The 19,308-nt window shown below is 39.6% G+C and overlaps 1 protein-coding gene across 1 annotated transcript in view; it reads right to left on the bottom strand.

The window, feature by feature from the left end:
* Positions 1-3,819: 3,819 nt before the first annotated feature.
* CDC20B (cell division cycle 20B) overlaps positions 3,820-19,308 on the bottom strand; it is a 69,655-nt gene continuing 54,166 nt past the window's right edge. Inside the window, exons 7-12 of the mRNA XM_044657737.1 lie at positions 18,932-19,128; positions 18,197-18,291; positions 15,301-15,526; positions 11,334-11,459; positions 10,052-10,169; positions 3,820-3,920 (exon numbers count right to left, since the gene is read on the bottom strand). Of these exons, the coding sequence (XP_044513672.1) occupies positions 3,820-3,920; positions 10,052-10,169; positions 11,334-11,459; positions 15,301-15,526; positions 18,197-18,291; positions 18,932-19,128 (863 nt within the window). The remainder of the gene's footprint in view (positions 3,921-10,051; positions 10,170-11,333; positions 11,460-15,300; positions 15,527-18,196; positions 18,292-18,931; positions 19,129-19,308) is intronic.

Here is a 19,308-nt window from a genome sequence, read left to right as displayed (position 1 = left end):
AGAAAGAAAGAAAGAAAGAAAGAAAGAAAGAAAGAAAGAAAGAAAGAAAGAAAGAAAGAAAGAAAGAAAGAAAGAAAGAAAGATAAATGAATGGATGGAGAGATGGAGAGATGGATAGAGGGATAGAGAGAGAGATGGATAGATAGACGAATAGATGAATAGAATGATGGAGAGAGATAGGTGGATGGATAGTGTAATGGGGATAATTTGAGGAAAGGTGTGTGGTAAAAGGGGATTTTGAAAGGAGGTTGTCAGGGACCTGCTAAGTAGGAAATCTAGGTTACAGGTAGGCTGGAACAGGGAGATTCAGGATATAATATAGCTGAAGACAGGGAGTACAGCACTGAAGGGAAATAGACTAAACTGAAATTAACTACAGGCTTTAGTTAATTTCACAGGAAGGGACTTGTTTTGAAGTTACACCTTCCTTCAAGATGGATACCCCGGCTTCCCTTCAAGCCCAAAGTATGTTGGTTCTTTCCTCTTCTTCTCTCTTTTAATAACTAACTGACAATTAATTAACAGCTGTTGAACTCAAAAGGATTTATTATCTTCAAGGATGATTTGTCAGGAAGGTGGATTAAAGGAAGCCCTAACAGTTGTCTCAGGAACCTCAGGTGGGGGAAGGGAGGCAGAGATGGAGTCTGAGTAAGGACCTGCCTTTAACTCAACTTACAAAATGCTCTTGATATCTAAAGGGAATAAATGATGACTGACTAGTTTCTTTATATCTAATACTGTCAAATAATAATTAACCCTTCACAGATTTGAACTCCTCTCTAATTACTCTCCTTATTAACTCCACAGACATGTAAGGTAAGGGAGGGAAGGTAGGAAATAAATAGGGAAGGAAGATACAAAGGGTTTATCTAAAATAACAATTTCTTAAATAAATATTTCAAAGCCAGGCTAAATTTCAATTGTACAGATAGGCAAAGAAGGAGCTCAGCTGGTCAGAAACCCTCTCCTCGAGAAACCCAAACCAACTGACTTTTCTCCCTCAAGATTCCAAACCCCTAACTGATTTCAGAACTCAGCCAAAGCTAGAAAAAACTATCATGACCCCCTCTCTATATACTACAAATGTCCCTTTTCTTTTCAAAATGTGCAACTAGCTCCATTTTAATAGACAAACATGTATAGACACACACATACATTGATGCATGTACATGCCGAGATATATACAAAATAGTAAGACACATACATACACTCAAATAGTAAGAGAGCATTTCTAAATTTTCCTATATTCCTGGCACTGTGCTAAGTGATGGATAAGAAAGGGAGGTTACCACAGCTGGAACAAGGAAGCTGATAAGGAAATAGAGAAGACCAGAGAGCGAGTTGAGCTGGAAGTAATGTGAGTATAGCTGGGATTGCTCATAGAATGGTGGCTACAAGAGAAGGTGCAACACCAAGACAAAAAGAATTCATATATTGATCTAGCAACTGTGCTTTTGCCTATCTGAAGGCCAGCCTGGCTACATTCACTGGGAGATTGGCCACCAAATGATGAATCTTTTCAGCAACAGCTACTTATGAATAATATCTACTAAGATGTAAAACGGTGTGATCTGTGTAGACAGAGGATGTCTTCACACTGAGGAAATCATGGATCTTTGGAGCAAGGAAATACATACAGTGTTTTTAAAAGAGCTGCCTAGGCAACACCATGATTATAACAGGTGAGATCATCAGAAGCTAAATTTGTCCAGGCATGCTTTATGGCACCAAACTTAGTCTGGACTTTTCAAAGATGGGTAAGTCTTTAGACAGGCGGAAAAGAGGCCAAAGGGCACAGTAGGCAAGAAGACCATAATAGCAAAGGCCAGAAAGAAAGAGATATATTTGGGGGAGGGCCAGCAGCTAGGTGGCTCAGTGAATAAAGTGCTGAAGTGGGGAAGATCTCATCTTTGTGAGTTCAAACCTGGCCCTAGACACTTACTAGCTTATGTGACCCTGGACAAGCCACTTAAAACTATTTGCCTCGGTTTCCCCCTGTAAAATGAGCTGAAGAAGGAAACAACAGCAAACCACTCCAGTATCTTTGCAAGAAAACCTCAACTGAGGTCACAAATAGTTGAATATGAATGAAATGACTGAACAACAAAAACAAGTAAGGACCAGCTTGCATGACATGGTGAATGAGAATAATTTGTTCCAATAGGCGTGAAAGTGGCTGAAGGTTTGGAACTTTGGAACACTTAGAGCTGTCAGACACTGAAGATGCCAATGCCATCCAGTGCATCCCAGGCCATCACCATTCATCCTGACTTTGGTCTTGCCATTGGCCTTGGAAGACTGTGGAAGAAAGAATGAGGTTGATAACTTTGTGCAACTCTGTCTCACTTAAATCCAATCCACATGCAAGTCAAGGCTTCGCCCCTTGATATCATTGTTCCTCTTCAAACACAAAGAACAACAACCTGCTACAAGACTGTTAGATTAAATAAGCCAACATGAATATTGAATGAATATTGTATCAGAGGTCCATGATTTCCTAATTTTGAAGACATCCTCCATTCATGCTGATCACAATGTTTCACATCTTAGTAGATGTTATTTGTGAGTTGCTGTAACTAAAAAAAATCATTTAGTGGCTAATTTCAATGTAATATTAAATAAGCCAATATTTTTCATAAATGAATGAACAAATGGATGAGAAAAAATTTTTATTGAGTTCTATGTGCCAATCAATGCCCATGTTGAGAACACAAAGATATAAATGAAGCAATCTCTACCCTCCAGGTGCCTATCATACAAGGGACATCTGAGGGGAAAGGAATCCTACAAAAGGAAATTTGGGGAGTCACGGCAATGGGGAATGGAGCCATAGAGCAGTTGATAGGCATGTCTACCCAGAAGCAAAGGTAATATTGATTTGATTAATGTGTCCAGAGAGGAAAGTAGACCAGAGGGGTGATAGCCTGGATGGACAGCTGAATGTGATGTGAAGCATGGTCTGGTTTGAGACTAGCTAAATATAGTGGGCTTAGGGGGGTTTCTACTCACTCAGCACCAATCAGTACAGCTCAGGCTCAGTCTAAATCCAAATGGATTAATCACCCAGGTACTAATAACATCATTTGTAGTCCAGGTGGAGAGAAACGGGACTGCAGCAGGGCACATGGCTAGATATTAGCTATTATTATTATTATTATCTTTGAAGAAGTTTAGAGAGAAAAAATAGGGCTGAGGATTGGGGGATTATGAGTATTCAGGGACAAGGAAAAGAGAAGCCAAAGAAAGAAAGATATAGGAGAGATCTACTTATGGGGATGGGGGAAACATTGGTGGACTATATATAATTAATAATAATGATATAATAATAATTAAGTAAATAATAATAATCTAATTTTCTGAAAATATGGTCCTAGCAAAGAGAGCTCTCCTAAGAGCTCCTCAGCAATTCTTTCACAGCTGATGCTCAGTTGTCACTGCTTAGGGGTGAGAGTACCACGTGAGAACTGCTCGCAGGCTCCAGGCCAGGGCGTTCAGTTGCAGAAGGCTACATCATAGTGTAGGGACTGGAGTTCAGTTTCAAATGATTTCAAAAACAAGAGAGAGACACCCTGTGGCAATGGTTGGGCATCTAAGGAAGTGTGGGGTTCCCTTCCTGTGTCTTTTCTTTCTGGGGGTATAAGAGAAAATTAAGGCACCAGGAAAGGCAACTCCTCTGTGACATAAATTGTTCTCCCAGGCTGGGCTTCTGCCATTCAGGAGAATCTAACAGAACTGAGGTTATTCTACCCTGAGGATGCTTTAACAGTGCCCTTGAGCCCCTGAAGCAGAGGCTCCATCAAGGCCTCTCTTTTGACCAGATTAACAGCATTTCCATACATAGGCCATTCTATCAGCTCCAACTGAAAAGATCTTGCTCTGATCTGGACTCAAAGCCAGGTGCAATACTCTGCCTCTGTGACCTGTAAAAGAAAAGACACAGACTCATGGTATAAATATCTGGAGGGCAAAATAAACAGATTTAAAAGCCAGTTTGACACATGAGCTAATCACCCAGTTATCTTAACCTCAACCAAAGATAGGATGCTACACCACTAAGGGCCTCATCCTCACTCCCAGACCTCATCTGCCTGCTGAGCCTCTGTCCAAATTCTGCTAACATGCATGGAATTGGGGGCTAGTAATGGGCAAAATGAAGGGGCAAGTGTCCCTCCCCTGGGCCTTACACCAGATACCCATTGCCTTTAAGCATCATGTCTTCCCTGTGATCCTGACATCTTTGCCATTGCCAGGATGTTTCCTGGCCCCATAGAAATTCATTTTTTCTATATCTCATTTCCTCCAGACTCAAAACCATTAATGAATTAATCCAGCGGATGATTACAAAAGATGAAAGAACATGACAAAAAAAATGTACATTTTAACTGGTTCTCCTTGAGCTTTACCCCTAATCTTTGTTGTCTGATCTACTAAAGGCTAATAAGATGGGAATTTCAAACCGGTTGAAAGGGAAGATGGTGCCAAGAAAGGCTGGTGGGAAAAGGATGGGCTTTTAGGGAAACTGAAGCCCTGAGGTAGCAGTACTATCTAGCTGGCTCTCAGTCATGTAGGCTAGGCTAGCATTTCCTAAGAGACTCCACCACACAAGAAAGGCTACCTTCCTCAAAATTTAATTGGTCTAGGGGGCCACTGGGTAGCTCAGTGGATTGAGAGCCAAGCCTAGAGATGGGAGGTCCTAGGTTCAAACCCAGCCTCAGACACTTCCCAGCTGTGTGACCCTGGGCAAGTCACTTGACCCCCATTGCCTACCCTTACCACTCTTCTACCTAGGAGCCAATACACAGAAGTTAAGGGTTTAAAATAAAAATAATAAAATAAAATAAAAACTTAATTGGTCCAGGGGCATCTAGGGAACACAGTGGAAAGAGCCAGGACTGGAGACAGGAGGTCCCAGGTTAAAATCTGGCCTCAGATACTTCCTAGCTGTGGGACTGTAGGCAAATCACTAACCCCCCATTGCTCAGCCCTTGCTGCTTTTCTTTCTTAGAATTGATATGGAAAGAAAAGGTAAGGGATTTAGTTTTTGGTGTTTTTTTTTTAACCCAAAACCAAAAACTTAATTGGCCCAAGGAACAAAGTGTGAATCACTGACACAGCTTGCTTGTGGCCCAAAGGCAAAATCCATCCTACCAGAGTTCAGCAGCCATTCCTCTGATACTGACATCCCGCCATGATGAGCATGGAGGCAGGAAAGCTGTGCCTGCTGAATCAGAACTCTACCTTTGTCGGACAGGCTTGCCATGCAAAGGCTGAGTGGATTTGCCTTTGATAATGCTGGGTGGGCTGAGTGTGTCTCCTTTTACCCCAATCACAAACCTGAACCAGCACCAAAAAGGCCTGATGCGGGACTGGCCAAAGAAGAGAAATAATGTAGAGAAAGTCATACAGCTAGTCATCAGCATCCTAAAGATAGGATTGAGGCCTCCTGACTCCTGGGCCAGTACTCTCTCCAGGGATGTGGGGGGACTTAGGGGGCTCAGTGCCTACAGTGCTGGGCCCAGAGTCAAGAAGCCCTCAGTTCAAATCCACCCTTAGACACTTATTGGTGTGTAACCCATAGTGGGTCACTTAATGTCTGTCTACCTCACTTTCTTCTCCTGTAAAATGGGAACAATAATAGCACCTCCTTTCCAAGGTTGTTGGGAAGATCAAATTAAACAATCCATGAAGCACTCAAAACAGCTCCTGGCCTATAGTAGGTGTTTTAATGAATACTTCTTTCCTTCCCCCTACTTATTTTTTAAGCCCATATCTTCTGCTTTAGAATTGATATGAAATATTGGTTCTAAGGCAGAAGAAAAGTAAGGGATCAATGGGGGTCAAGTGACTTGCCCAGGGTCAAGTGTCTGAGGCCAGATTTGAACCCAGGATCTCCAGGTCAGTCTCTCTATCCACTGAGCTACTTAGTTCACACACACACACACACACACACACACACACACACACACACACACACTTTTTTTAAGCCCTTACTTTCTGTCTTGGAATCAATACTCTATATTGGTTCTAAGGCAGAAGAGTGGTAAGGGCTAGGCCAGTGATGGGCAAACTACAGCCCCCTGAAATGTTCTATCCAGCCTTGCAACATTATTCCTAATCTGACAAATACAATGAGTAGGATACAATACAATGAAGCTTCAAAAGAGTTGCCTTAGAAACAGACTGACAAATGAGCATTTCCTTTCCTTTGGCCCCCTCTTTAAAAAGTTTGCCCATCACTGGGCTAGGCAATGGGGGTTAAGTGAGTTGCCCAGGGCCACAAACTGGGAAGTGAATGGGATCAGATTTGATTCCAGGACCTCCCGTCTCTAGGGCTGGTTCTCAACCCACTGAGTCACCCAGCTGCCCCCTCACACACACCTTATTTTTAAGGACTGCTGACTCCCAGCAGAGTCAACCAAAAGTCAAATCTGACCCAAAGATGACTCCTTACACCTCTTTCAGAGCTCAGTAATCATCAGTACCATTTTAAAATGGCCTTTAAGAATTCGTTTTCAGTTTCTTCTTTATGACTAATTTTAGCTGTGAGGTGGACCCCTTTCAACTGGAGTTCCCCAAGCTTGTGGTTTTACAAATATGAGCATTCTATTCTCTTGAAATAAAAAAAAAAAATAGTAGTGCTAGTGGAAGCTGAGAAAAGAGGCGTGGCTCCTGCAAAGAGCTCAGGGGCAGCTGGCTAGTCTGGGTGCCATCCCTGAATGCATGAAGAGATGTTCAGACGTGGTTCTTGGCACCACTTTGGAAAGCCCTGGAAATTCGATGTGAGCGTGACACCAAGGATTGCAATGGTCCCAAAGAACTCAAGGTGGCGTGCCCAGGCCGGGCAGGCCCATCGAGACTTAAAAACAAAGACGTCCGCAGGGTAGATCAGTAGATGAATGTAGGAATGCTACAGAAGGTGGGCTGGCAAGGGGAGAGTCCTCGGCCACTACTGGTTTCCTCACACCAAAAGGACTTCTAGGAGGCCCCGTAGGAAATTGGGGGACGCCTTTGTGGTGGGCTCGCTTACTGGAAGACGGGGAGAAGAGTCTCACAGGATGGGCAGGCCTGGATGGGTGGTCAGTGGTTCCATGCAAGGAATACCTACCTCCAGCAGTGTGCCAGTAAATGTTTATCAACTTGGAGGAGGGAGGAAGGTGTAAAGGACCCACTTTTAAGTTTTGAGTGGATTATTTTCTTAATCTAAACCAGTGGTGGGCAAACTGTGGCCGGATGCGGCCCCCTGAAATGTTCTATCTGGCCCTGAGACATTATTCCTAGTCTGACAAATACAATGAGTAGGATACAATATGATGAAACTTTGAAAGAGTTGCCTCAGAAACAGACTGACTTTCCTTTGGCCCCCTCTTTAAAGAGTTTGCCCATCACTGATTTAACCAATAAACAAAATGGCAAATCGAGCCCCAATTTATAGCATGTATAATTGGAAATTTTGTACCTTTAGATTTTAAAATTAATATTCAATATCTCCAGAGTATAATATTTATTAATATTTAATTAGAGAGCTAGAGAAAACAGGGAACACTCACCAAAACCCACTCACGTGGAAGAGAGAGCAAGAGAGGCATTACCCAAAACTTAAATACAATGTAAAGGACGCAGGGAAACAGGTAAAAAAGGAACCTTGGGACGAGGGGAGAATTTTGGGAGATGATGTCCAAAGGATTTTAAATTTCCACTTATACATACCCCAGAACTACATTACCCAAAATCCTTTTCCCTTCATCCACCTTGTGTCTTCACTGTGTTGTTTAGAAGTTTGCCATAAGCCCACCCTCTTGTTCTTTTCTCTCATGACTGTAGCTGGGTTAGTTCCCTCTTTACTCTAGCTTTTTAGTTTCCTTTACTTCAAGTTCTTATTAATAAATCGTATTAAATATAATACTTAGAGATACTGTATATTAATTTTTAAGCTTACAAGCACATGCCACTTTCCAAGATGCAAATGATCATAGGGCAGTGAGGTGGTTCAATGGATAGAGAGCCAGTCTGGAGATGGGAAGTCCTGGGTTCAAATCTGACCTCAGATACTTTCTAACTGTGTGACCCTGGGCAAGTCACTTAACTCCCATTGCCTAGCCCTTATCGCTCTTCTATCTTGGAACTGATATTTAATGTCGATTCTAAAACAGGTTAAAATTTTTTAAAAGATGTAAATGTTTACATTGAAAATTTAATAATCAGCTCTGCCAATTGGCTTTGAGTTACCGTCAGCAGACCCCTGCCTATCAGATCACAGATCTGATTTGGATTTGGAGCAGGTGGTCCTATACTTGGAGGCTCATAGGGCTAACACTAAGGTTCTTTGTATCTAACATAGCCTCAGTCATGAATGTTTCTGCAGAGTGTTTTTTAAAATAAGCAACGAGGGGGCAATTGGGTGGCTCAGTGGATTGAGAGCCAGGCCCAGAGACAGAAGGTCCTGGGTTCAAATCTGGTCTCAGATACTTCCTAGCTGGGTGACCCTGGTCAAGTCACTTAACCTCCATTGCCTAGCCCTTATCACTCTTCTGCCTTGGAACCAATACACAGAATTGATACTAAGACAGCAGAAGGTAAGGGTTAAAATAATAATAATAATAATAATAATAATAATAATAGGCAGCATATGGGATCAGAATGCAGACCAAAGCATGGAATTTTTCACTTGATTATTTTTGTTTTCATATGATTATTCCCTTATAAAAATGAAAAATATGGAAATATGTTTTGCATGATAATACATGACTAACTCAGATCAAATTGTTTGCCATATCCAGAAAGGGAGGGAGGAAGATAAGTTCAATCATAGAACTCAGGAAAACTAATGTGAAAATTTGTTATCATGTATAATTAGTAAAATAAAATATCTCTATAATAAAAAAACACAAAATTAGATACATATTGAAATTTTCTAGAGTGCCACTTCATGCTGGGAGAACTAAAGAAATCTACATTAACCTCATGAAAGGAAGCAGAATTAGTTACTGCAGATTTCAAATTTTGAAAATGAGAAAACTGAAGTCCAGAGAAATGAAGGGACTTGTCCAATGTCACACAGTCAATAAACAGCAGAATTTGAATCCAGTTCTCCCTGAGTTTAAATCCAGCCCTTTAACCATGATATCAAACTGCCTTGTTGGATAATAGCAGAGAATCCAAAAAAAAAAAAAAAGGCACCAGGGATCTTTTACAAATTTGTTTACTTTTTATGAGCAATTATTGAGCACCTATACTGTGCCCACAGGCTCATTTAACACTGATGATGTCTAATTCATAGAAGGTAGATTCTGAGCTAAAAGGGATCTGAGGGATCCTCTAGTCCAGTTCTCTCCTTCTACAGATAAGGAAAATGAAGGTTGGCCAGGTCAAGGCCACAGTGTAGTCAGGCTAGACTGGACTTCTGACCTCAGATGCGCCCCCTAGGTGGGTTAGCTCCATTCCACAGGGCAGCCATCCATCTGGGGCCAGGTAGAGCTCTGTGGTTCCTATTCTTCCAGTGAAGACCAAGAGCCACCTCTGAGGTGTTCTGATGGCAACTGTCAGGAAAACGAAACTGTCTTCTTTCAAATGGCAAGTCCCAAACAAACAGGAAGCTTGAGGGTTTTTAAGTGGCCACATCACAGCTCGCATTAAAAAAAAAAAATTTTTTTTTTAATTCCTTCTGTCTTAGAATTAATACTATAACTGGTTCTAAGGCAGAAGAGCAGTCAGGGCTAGGAAATGGGTATTAAATGAATTAGTGTCCACAATTAGATGCCAAGAGAAGGCCCAAAGATCTAAAATGACAACCAACTACCTCAATCAAACTACAATAAAGTTATTCCCTCCCTGTTTCAGTTTTCATATCAATTAAAGAGAAGCAATTTGTTTCCCCCATCCTTTCTTTTCAGCTTCTTGTACACATTGTCTTCCCTGACTCAACTCTTAAGTTCTTTTTTGCATTTATAGCCCCAGTATTTAGAACAGGATGCACATAGTAGGAGTTTAATAAGTATTTATTGACTGACTGGTACATAGCAGGGCCACACATTTGATTTATCTGCTTACTTACTGAAAAATCCACCAGATTGGCTCAGAAAGGGGTAGTTCCATAGAGTAACTTCATGTTTAGGAATGCCATGGCCAGATGCAATCTCTTTTGTCTTAGGTAACCAGATCAGGGAACAAATCTGATGAAAACACAAATAAATTAAAGAATTAAGGCCATTTGGGTTTCATTCATAAAGACAGCCTAGAAAGCATGGTTTTTCCATGGGGAGGAAAGTCTCATTCCAAATTGCTGCCTAACAAGGATGCCATCCAGACCTTCGAGTATGGTGTGAGAGATACTAGCTGAAATTGGTCAGGAATTGGCCTTATATTCAATCCCTACCCTCACAGCAATGGTGAGAAGCAAGGAAGAAGGTGGAAAGAAACAAGTTAATAAAACTAGCATTAGTTGAAATATGTAACTAAATAAATATTAGTTGGTTGGTGGTATAATGGTTAAGAGGGTTTAGATGATTTCTAGGTTCTTGATGTAATAGTCCTTGGACCAGTTATTCAAAATACTTTAGATCTGGGAAAAAGTTCAGGGAGAGACTGACAAGGTAACAATAAGATGATAAAACAGGGTTTATTATATAACTGGGACAGGTAAGGGAAGGAAGTGGGATGATCTAACTGGGGTAGAACTAAATTCCTCCCACCAAGGTCCAGCAGGTTTCTACACAGATCTCTACCTCAATTTACCTAGCTAACTGTATTATTATGTCCTTACCAGAATCTCCCCACCCCTTTAGTAGTTTGAAGAGTAAAGGAAAGCTGGAAAGTACAGAGGTTCACTGGGTTTGTAGGGAGATCTCACAACTGTTGTCCACAAGGTCTGACAGGAATCCAGTAGTCACAGCAACATAAAATCCAAAAGGAAGGTGAGTAAGGATCTGGCTACACAGTCCATCTGTATACCTTACCAAACTCAACCTCTTCCTGGCCAGTAAAAGGCTTGATGGATAATCCACTCAGACAGCGTTTCCAGAGAGAGCCAGTACCTCCAGAGAGTAAGTCCAGAAACCAACTGACACCAGAAAGTCACTGACCCCAGAGTTCTGGAATCCTTTCTCTCTGCCTCTGCCTGGCACTTCCCACTTTCCCTGATTTCACTATAATATAGTAGATGAAAGAGCTGTAGAGGAAAGAAATCTTGGCAAACTGAAATTTTTGCATAATCAACAAGTAAGGGAAGGTGTGATTTGGACCCTGTGCTTCACCACAAAAATGTTATTTAAAATACAGGAAGAACCAAAATGAAGTGAATTCAGAAGCAGACGTTCAAATTTATTTCATGAATTTACCTGTGAATTTGTACATGGAGTCTGGATGCTTTCCCCAGTGTTCATATCCCAGATGTGTAAATGCCCATCTCTCATGCCTCCTCCAACAGCAAGGACTTCAGATTGCCAAGGACACCAGTTCACAGCCTTAAAACATAGACAAGTTTTCATTCTGTAAGTTCAAAAATGTTCTATATAGTTAATAAAGAAATCCTTCCCCTCTACAAGAACTGAAGATCTCATGAAATGGTATATGTATCAATTTAACTCAGTAAGTTAGTGTTAACTTAGTGTCTAGAGATCAATCTCTATTCAAGCTAATAATCAATCAACGAGTATTTATTGAGCAATTATTACGCACCAGACACCTATACACTAGGGATATGAAGAAGGAAAAGTAGCTCTCTATCCTCAAAAACCTCACATTTACAGTATGAACAGTGGGAGTAATCTCCAAGAAAAGCAGCTAGCAGTGGGAAGAACATCACATACTGTCCCACAAACATACCCCCCAAATGACTCCTTGACAAATTCCCCACAGTTACGCTGCCAAGGGCAGGTAGGGAGCACAATAGTGCATAGAGTGCTGGGCATGCAGTTAGGAATACTCCTCTTCCTAAGTTCAAATCTGAGCTCAAACTAGTTGTGTGACTCTGGGCAAGTCATTTAATCCTGTTTGTCTCGGTTTCCACATCTGTAAATTGAAATGGCAAACCATTCCAGGATCTTTGCCCCTCAAAAAACCAAAACTCAAATGAGATCAGGAAGAGCAGGTCACGACTGAGACAACAGACATTATCAACACCACTCCAGATCTATTTCTCCTCCAGTCCCCAACTCCATCCTCATCACCCTTTCTCATCACGATCTTGCCTACTGTTTTCTTGAGAAAACTAGCATCATCTGTCATGAGCTTCCTCCTCTATTCCCTTTTTCCACTCCTCTAAATCTATATCCTCATTCTTCCTTTCTTCCTTCCCTTTGGTCTACCTCCTTGCCAAAATTAACTACTCCTGTTATGCCCTTGATACCATATCCTTTTATCTCCTCTGGGACCTCACTCCATCAATTATTCTCTCTGATCTTCAATCTCTCCCTCTTTCCTGGATCCCTTTTTGCTTTCTATAAACATGCTCAAGTTTCTCTTATCCTAAAATAAACAAAAAAATTCTCAAGTTTACCACTGCTTCATTGTTAATATCCCAGAAAGAGTAGTCTATATAATTCTTGCTTCTACTTTATCACCTCTCCTTTATTCCTTAGCCCCAACCACTTTATTCTCTCTAATAACCATTTCATGTTTCTGATCTTTCTTGGAGAGGTAGCATGGCCAGTCTGGGAGCCAAGAAGAGTGGGATGCCTGGGATCCCAGATTTACAGCTAATAGAGGCCCTAGAGGCCATCTCATCCTACCTCCAGACTGGATGAGGAAAGTTTAAAGACATTATAAGACTTGCTCATGGTCATACAGCTTGAACCCAGGTCTTTTGATCAGACATCATTCTATCTACTACATCACACTGCCTCTGAAAGATGCTCATTTGGTGACCCAAACATGTTATTTAATTTTTCTGTGATCCAGTAATTTTCTAAAACCATAAATTGAAGAAGCAGATGCTAAGCCTTACTTGGTAGAGGGAATTTCACCATCGGGGGTTTCCAAAACCAGAGACATCACAGATCTAGTCCAAAACTATTTTTCTCTGACCTTTCTGCATTTGATACTGTTGACCACCTGCTCCTTTGATTGTATGCTCCCCTTCTGGGTTTCTAAGACATTGTCCCCTTTTTGGTCCTCCTGTCTAACCTATATAACCACTCCTATCCACTGAGTAGATAGTGTTGATTCCTTGTTCTCACACCCCCTAAGTGTGGTGTCCAGCCAGCCTTTGTCCTCATGACTCCTCACTCCACTCCTTGACAAACTCATCAACTACCCTGATTCCAATGATTATTTCTACACAAATGACTAGAAAAATATGTATAACAAACTCTTTTCTCTTACTTGAATATCAGACTTACATCTTCAACTATGTGGTAAACATCTCCACCTGAATATCCAGGCAGCAACTCAAGGCAGACAATTTCAAAAGAGAACTCACTGTTTTGTCCTCTCAAAGCTGTCCCTCTCTGCTGGTGGTACTGCCATCCTAGTCACCCAGGCTCCAAATCCCAGTCATTTTTCATTTCTTCTCCCTCTCCTCTCAAATGTAATCGGCTACCAATGTGAAAACGATGCTATATTTATCTTCTGTCTGTCCTATCTTCTCTACATATGCTGCAAACACCTTAGTCTCAAGCCTATATCATCTCCTGCCTGAACTATTTTAATAATCTCCTAAATAGTCTCTCTGACTCCAGTCTCTCCAGTCACTAATCTACCCTTCTTTGGCATCAATGTGGAGACAAGAAATGAAAGATGCTTCCTCAGAATCCACCAGCATGGAGGTTATAAGACTGGAATTTCCGTACCTTTCTTTCTAGGAGAAGGATGCCAGAAGAGATGCAAGCCAAGTCAGAATTTGGAAGTTTGTTTCCCATCTTGGCATCATGTGGACTTTTTTGGTTGAGGGAAAGCACTACTGAGTTGTCTCTTGATATTTACTTCTCTGCCATTTCACACGGAGACTGATGCATTTACTACTGGGCCCAGACCTATCTCGGGTGGCACCTCATCAATAGCCATCTAGCCAATATTCTCTCTACTTTCCTATAATTTTCTTAAAGCAGAGGTGTCAAACTTGCAACCCATAGCTACATGTGCCCAAATATCGCCAGTACTGCCTGAACCAGATTAAAATGTAATTGAGGTGGCACAAGTGGCTAGAGAGTCAGGCTTGGAGTTAGGAAGACTGGGGTTCAAATTTGCTTCAGATACTTCCTAACTGTGTAATTCTGGGCAAGTCACCTACCCCTGTTTCCCCAGCCCTTGCCCTTCTGTCTTAGAGGTGTTACTAAGACAGAAAATTAGGGTTTTTTAAAAATATATTTGAGAAATATTTAACAAAATAAATAGAAATACAATAAAACATGGATAATGTTAACATGTAGTTTTCTAACTCAGATATGTATCCACAGTACTGTTTACTGCTGCTCCCTACACCCCAATCCATCTCTTCTTGAGGTGGATACCACTGCCTCCAAGCATTTCATCCAGATCTCTCCCTTCCCCTCTCATATGCTAAGTTATCAGGGTATGACATAAGATAATGGAAAAAATGCTGAACCTGAAGTTGAGAGGGTTCAAATCATACTTTCACCACTTACAGGTTGTGTGAGCATGGGCAGATCATGAAACTTCTCTCAATTTATACTTCCTCATTTTTAAAATGGACCCAATAAGGACAATTAGGTGGCTGGGTGGATAGAGAGCCAGGTCTAGAGTAGGGAAGTTCTGATTTCAAAGTTGGCCTCAGACACCTCCTAGATGACCCTCAACCAGTCACTTAACTCTGTTTGCCTAGCCCTTGCCCTTCTGTCTTAGAGTTGTTACTAGGACAGAAGGTGAGGGTTTAAAAAATAACCTGCTTTCAAGTAGTTGTATATATAGTTTTTAATTTTTATACATTTATATATATAGTATATATATTTATACATTTTATTTAATTTTTGTAATATGTAAATTATAGTTTCCAATATATTATACATTTTATTTATATATGAGCAAATATATAAATAAAATGTTGTTAATAATACCTGTTGCACCAGTCTTTACATGACTATTGAGAAAAGCAAATGAGTTAATGTAAAGCAGTCTGTAAATCTTGAATGGCTATGGAAATGTAAGCTATTATTATTTGTAAACAAATGGGGAATCTGAGATGGGAATAAGCTCCTTAAGGGCAGAGGCTGTTTATTTTCTCCTTTTGTTGTCTATTTTTTCACCCTCATTGCCTGATACATTGTAAGTACTTAATAAACATTAATTAAATTGTATTTGTTGAATTGAATACTCTTTATACAAAAAGAGCTATATTAACTTTCTTACCTTAACAGCAGTAGAGTGATGCAGTACTCTTAGTGGTTGGCAGGATTTGGCCACACCAGGATCATAGGGCCATATATTCAATATCCCATCCATACAACCACTTGAAAGCAGCTTGCCACTTGGTGACCACTTCAGAGCACATACAGTGCGTTTATGTTGAAGTGCGCCAATGTGATGCTGAGCAGCTCGAATATCATAATGATAAATATGGCCCAGTCTTGAACCACTGTATGGGAAAAAAAAGAAGTACAGTTGACTATCCCAGATTACATTCAATTCTATATACACTGTATAAAAATTCTGAGACTGTCAGGAAAATACAGAGAACAAACTTTCAGGAAATCAGTGACAAAACTGTCCAAAGATCCCTAGAATGATCTTGAATGAGAATAGAAGCTATTAATTCCTTGTGTTGGCAAAAAACAAATAGTTGGGGAATGGCTGGGAAACTATGGTATTTGAATGTATTACGGGTTTTTAATTTTTTGGTATTCTAGCATTTTTAGTTGCATTCCCAATTCATTGATTCATTCTTTCCCTTTTCTGTTAATAAAAGTTCCCCCTAAGAAGTACTTTGGCTTTAGCCCAAAACTTTTGGAATGTTGTCTCATTGTTGTCATTATCTTTAACGAAATTTTCTACTACTTTTATGATTTTTGTCATTAACTCAATAATTCTTAATTGTCATTCAGTCTCCAATTCATTTTTAATACTTTCTAATAGCTTTTCAATATGATTTTGTTGCATTGCAATCAGTAAAGATATATATGGGGCAGGCAAAGTGCATAGTGAATGGAGTGCCAGGCCTGGAATCAGAAGGACCTGGGTTCAAATTTGACCTCAGACACTTTCTATTTTTATGATCTCTTAATCCTGATGGCTCTAGTCCTTGCCACTCTTCTCACTTAGAATTGATACTAAGACAGAAGGTAAGGGTTAAAAAAACAGATAAGGCATATTTCTGCTTTTCTGAATCTGTGAACTTTTTATGTCATAAGACATGATCACTTTTTGTAAAGGTGCCATCATAGCTGAAAAATATGAATATTTCTGTTTGTTCAATATTTCTTAAAAATCTATCATATTTAATTTTTCTAAAATTCTATTCATGTCATTAACTTCCTTGTTAATTTTTGCTTTAGACTTATCAAGAACTGATAGGGGGAAATTGTGGCATTCTATTATTATAGTCTTATTGTCTAATTCTCCTTGTAATTCTTTATGTGTAACTTTAAGTATTTATAAACTATACCATTGAATGCATATATGTAAATGATTTAAATAAATTCATAATGTAATAACAGATAGATTAAATATTTTGAGCAGCAAAAATTGATGACTATGAGGAATGCAGAGAAATATAGGGAGAGTTCTATGAACTAATGCAGAACGAAATAAAGAGAAAAAAGAGAGCAATACATATAATGACTAGAACAATATAAATTTTTAAAATCACTAAAATGAACTCTAAATTGAACTCTGAGTAATGGAAAACACCAATAAAGGTCTCAAATAAAAGATAAAGAAGCATACCTTCTCCCTCACAGCAGAGGGATAAAGGACTACTAGGACAAAGGTTTGTAACATTATCAAATATAGAATCTGTAACAGATGCCCTTTTAAAAAGGAAGGGTTCACCCAAAGAGATCATAGATAAAAAGACTTGTACAAAAATATTTATAGCCATGCTTTTTGTGGTGGCAAAAAAAATGGAAAACAAGGGTATGCCCTTCAATTAGGGAATGGCTGAACAAATTGTGGTATATGCTGGTGATGGAATACTATTGTGCTCAAAGGAATAATAAATTGGAGGAATTCCATGTGAACTGGAAAGACCTCCAGGAACTGATGCAGATTGAAAGGAGCAGAGCCAGAAGAACATTGTACACAGAGACTGATACACTGTGGTAAAATAGAATGTAATGGATGTCTATACTAGCAACAATGCAATGACCCAGGACAATTCTGAGGGATTTATGGAAAAGAACACTACCCACATTCAGAGGAAGAACCACAGGAGTGGAAACACAGAAGAAAAACAACTGCTTGAACACATGGGTTGATGTGGACATGATTAGGGATACCACACCAATGCAACTACCAATAATATGGAAATAAGTCTTGATTGATGACACATGTTAAAACCAGTGGAAATGCACATTGGCTATGGGGGGAGGTGAAGGGGGGTGAAGGGGAAAGTAAAAACATGAATCATGTAACCATGGAAAATTTTTCTAAAAAATAAAATATTTTTAAAAAAATAAAAAATAAAAAGGAAGGATTCAAACTGGAGGGAAATGAATATCACATAAAAATAATAGACATTAATGAAACATTATTTGAAAAAAATAATACATGCTATTGGTCATATCTGACCCATTTGAAAATCTCTTGAATAATTAAGAATGAGACTTTTGCCTGAAATTTCTTTTTCAGAGTTAAATTGGTTTATATGATAGAAATAAAAATTTTAGATTAAGAAAAAGGGCAATTTTCCATAAAACCTAAACTTACTCCAGAAGTAATAGAAATTATAGTAATAACCATATGATGGCCAGGTTGACCACAAATAAGTGTATATGAAAGAGAAGTCATTATAAAGAAAACTCTTATTTAGAAAGAGTTTTATATTTAAACAATACAATCCTGAATACTGAGCACACAGGTTTCAAGAGTAACATATGCAAAAAGCACCTAAGGCAATCAATTAGGCCATTTCTACAACTGAATATCTAAAAATACAATGATTTTAACTTGTCAGTCTTTTTTGGAATGGATTAGTTTTGCTCATCCATCAAAGCACACACACACACACACACACACACACACACACACACACACACACACACCTCTGAGATGTTTAAACATCATTGGCTCCATTTAGTATACTTCTCACCTGCTGAGGACACAGTGATTCCAACTCAGAGACCCAACTACTGAAATATGACCAACCATATTTCTCAGCCTCTTTTTAGTCACCACATCCCATAACTGGAGGTAGAAAAGAAATAAATGGGATTATAACCACATCCCTGTTCAATTCATGCTTCTACATCCCTGATTCAACAGGCACAGAGCTGGCTATTAAGAGTGTTGGTTTATTTTGAGGCAGCACTACTCTGTTGGTTGATGGCAACAGCCTGTCTCTGGCTATTATAAAAGGAGTCAACTTAAAGTTCTGACTGCAAGTAGCTTACAAGCAGATTATAAAAGTCATTTGGTCACCCCAATCCCCCAAAGGGGAGTCGAACATTTATTCTTTTATAGCTAAGGGCCTCCTTGCCAGCAATGTGGCCAGTATTCTGATCTGTAAGATGAATGAAACTTTTAATGTTGCACGATTCTTCCTTGCACAAAATACAAAACAGACAAAGAAAGTTTGACCTATATCAAGGAAAAGAGAGAAAGAAGAAAAAGAAAGTGAGATAAAGAAAAGACAACAGGGATACTTTAAACCCCCAGGAAAGAATTCTAATATCACCTCCCCTTAATCCATGTAACCTCAAATCTTGCTCCTATTTAAGAGTTTGCATTTCATATTAACCTATCAATTAAAAAGAGCTTTGAATAATCTAAAAATCGTTGGTTCTAACATGACCCAAAAAGTATATAAGAAAAAAACATCCAGTACTTGTACTTCTCCCTCACTGGTGCCAATGGCAATGCAGGTCCCCTCCTTTTTCCAGGAAACTGAGGAGATATAGTTGGGGCAGGGGTCCAAGTCTATGCTGCCCATCCCTTCGTGGCTTTCACCATTCCAAATGTGTACAGTAGACCCAAGGGCAAGAGCAAGAAAATTTTCCGAATTCCAGTCCAGGTTGTTGAGATCTGAAAGCAGGAAAGAAAGGAACGAAACAAACAAACAAACAAAAAAGAAACAAAAAGAGAGAGACGACAAAAGAGAGAAAGGAAGAAGAGGAGAGGGGGGGGAAGGAAGGAAGGAAGGAAGGAAAGAAAGAAAGAAAGAAAGAAAGAAAGAAAGAAAGAAAGAAAGAAAGAAAGAAAGAA

The sequence above is a fragment of the Gracilinanus agilis genome, chromosome 1, assembly GCF_016433145.1.
Source record: "Gracilinanus agilis isolate LMUSP501 chromosome 1, AgileGrace, whole genome shotgun sequence".
Lineage (NCBI taxonomy): Eukaryota > Metazoa > Chordata > Mammalia > Didelphimorphia > Didelphidae > Gracilinanus > Gracilinanus agilis.
Note: the sequence above shows the minus strand (reverse complement) of the source record. Positions and strands in the feature narration are given on the sequence as shown.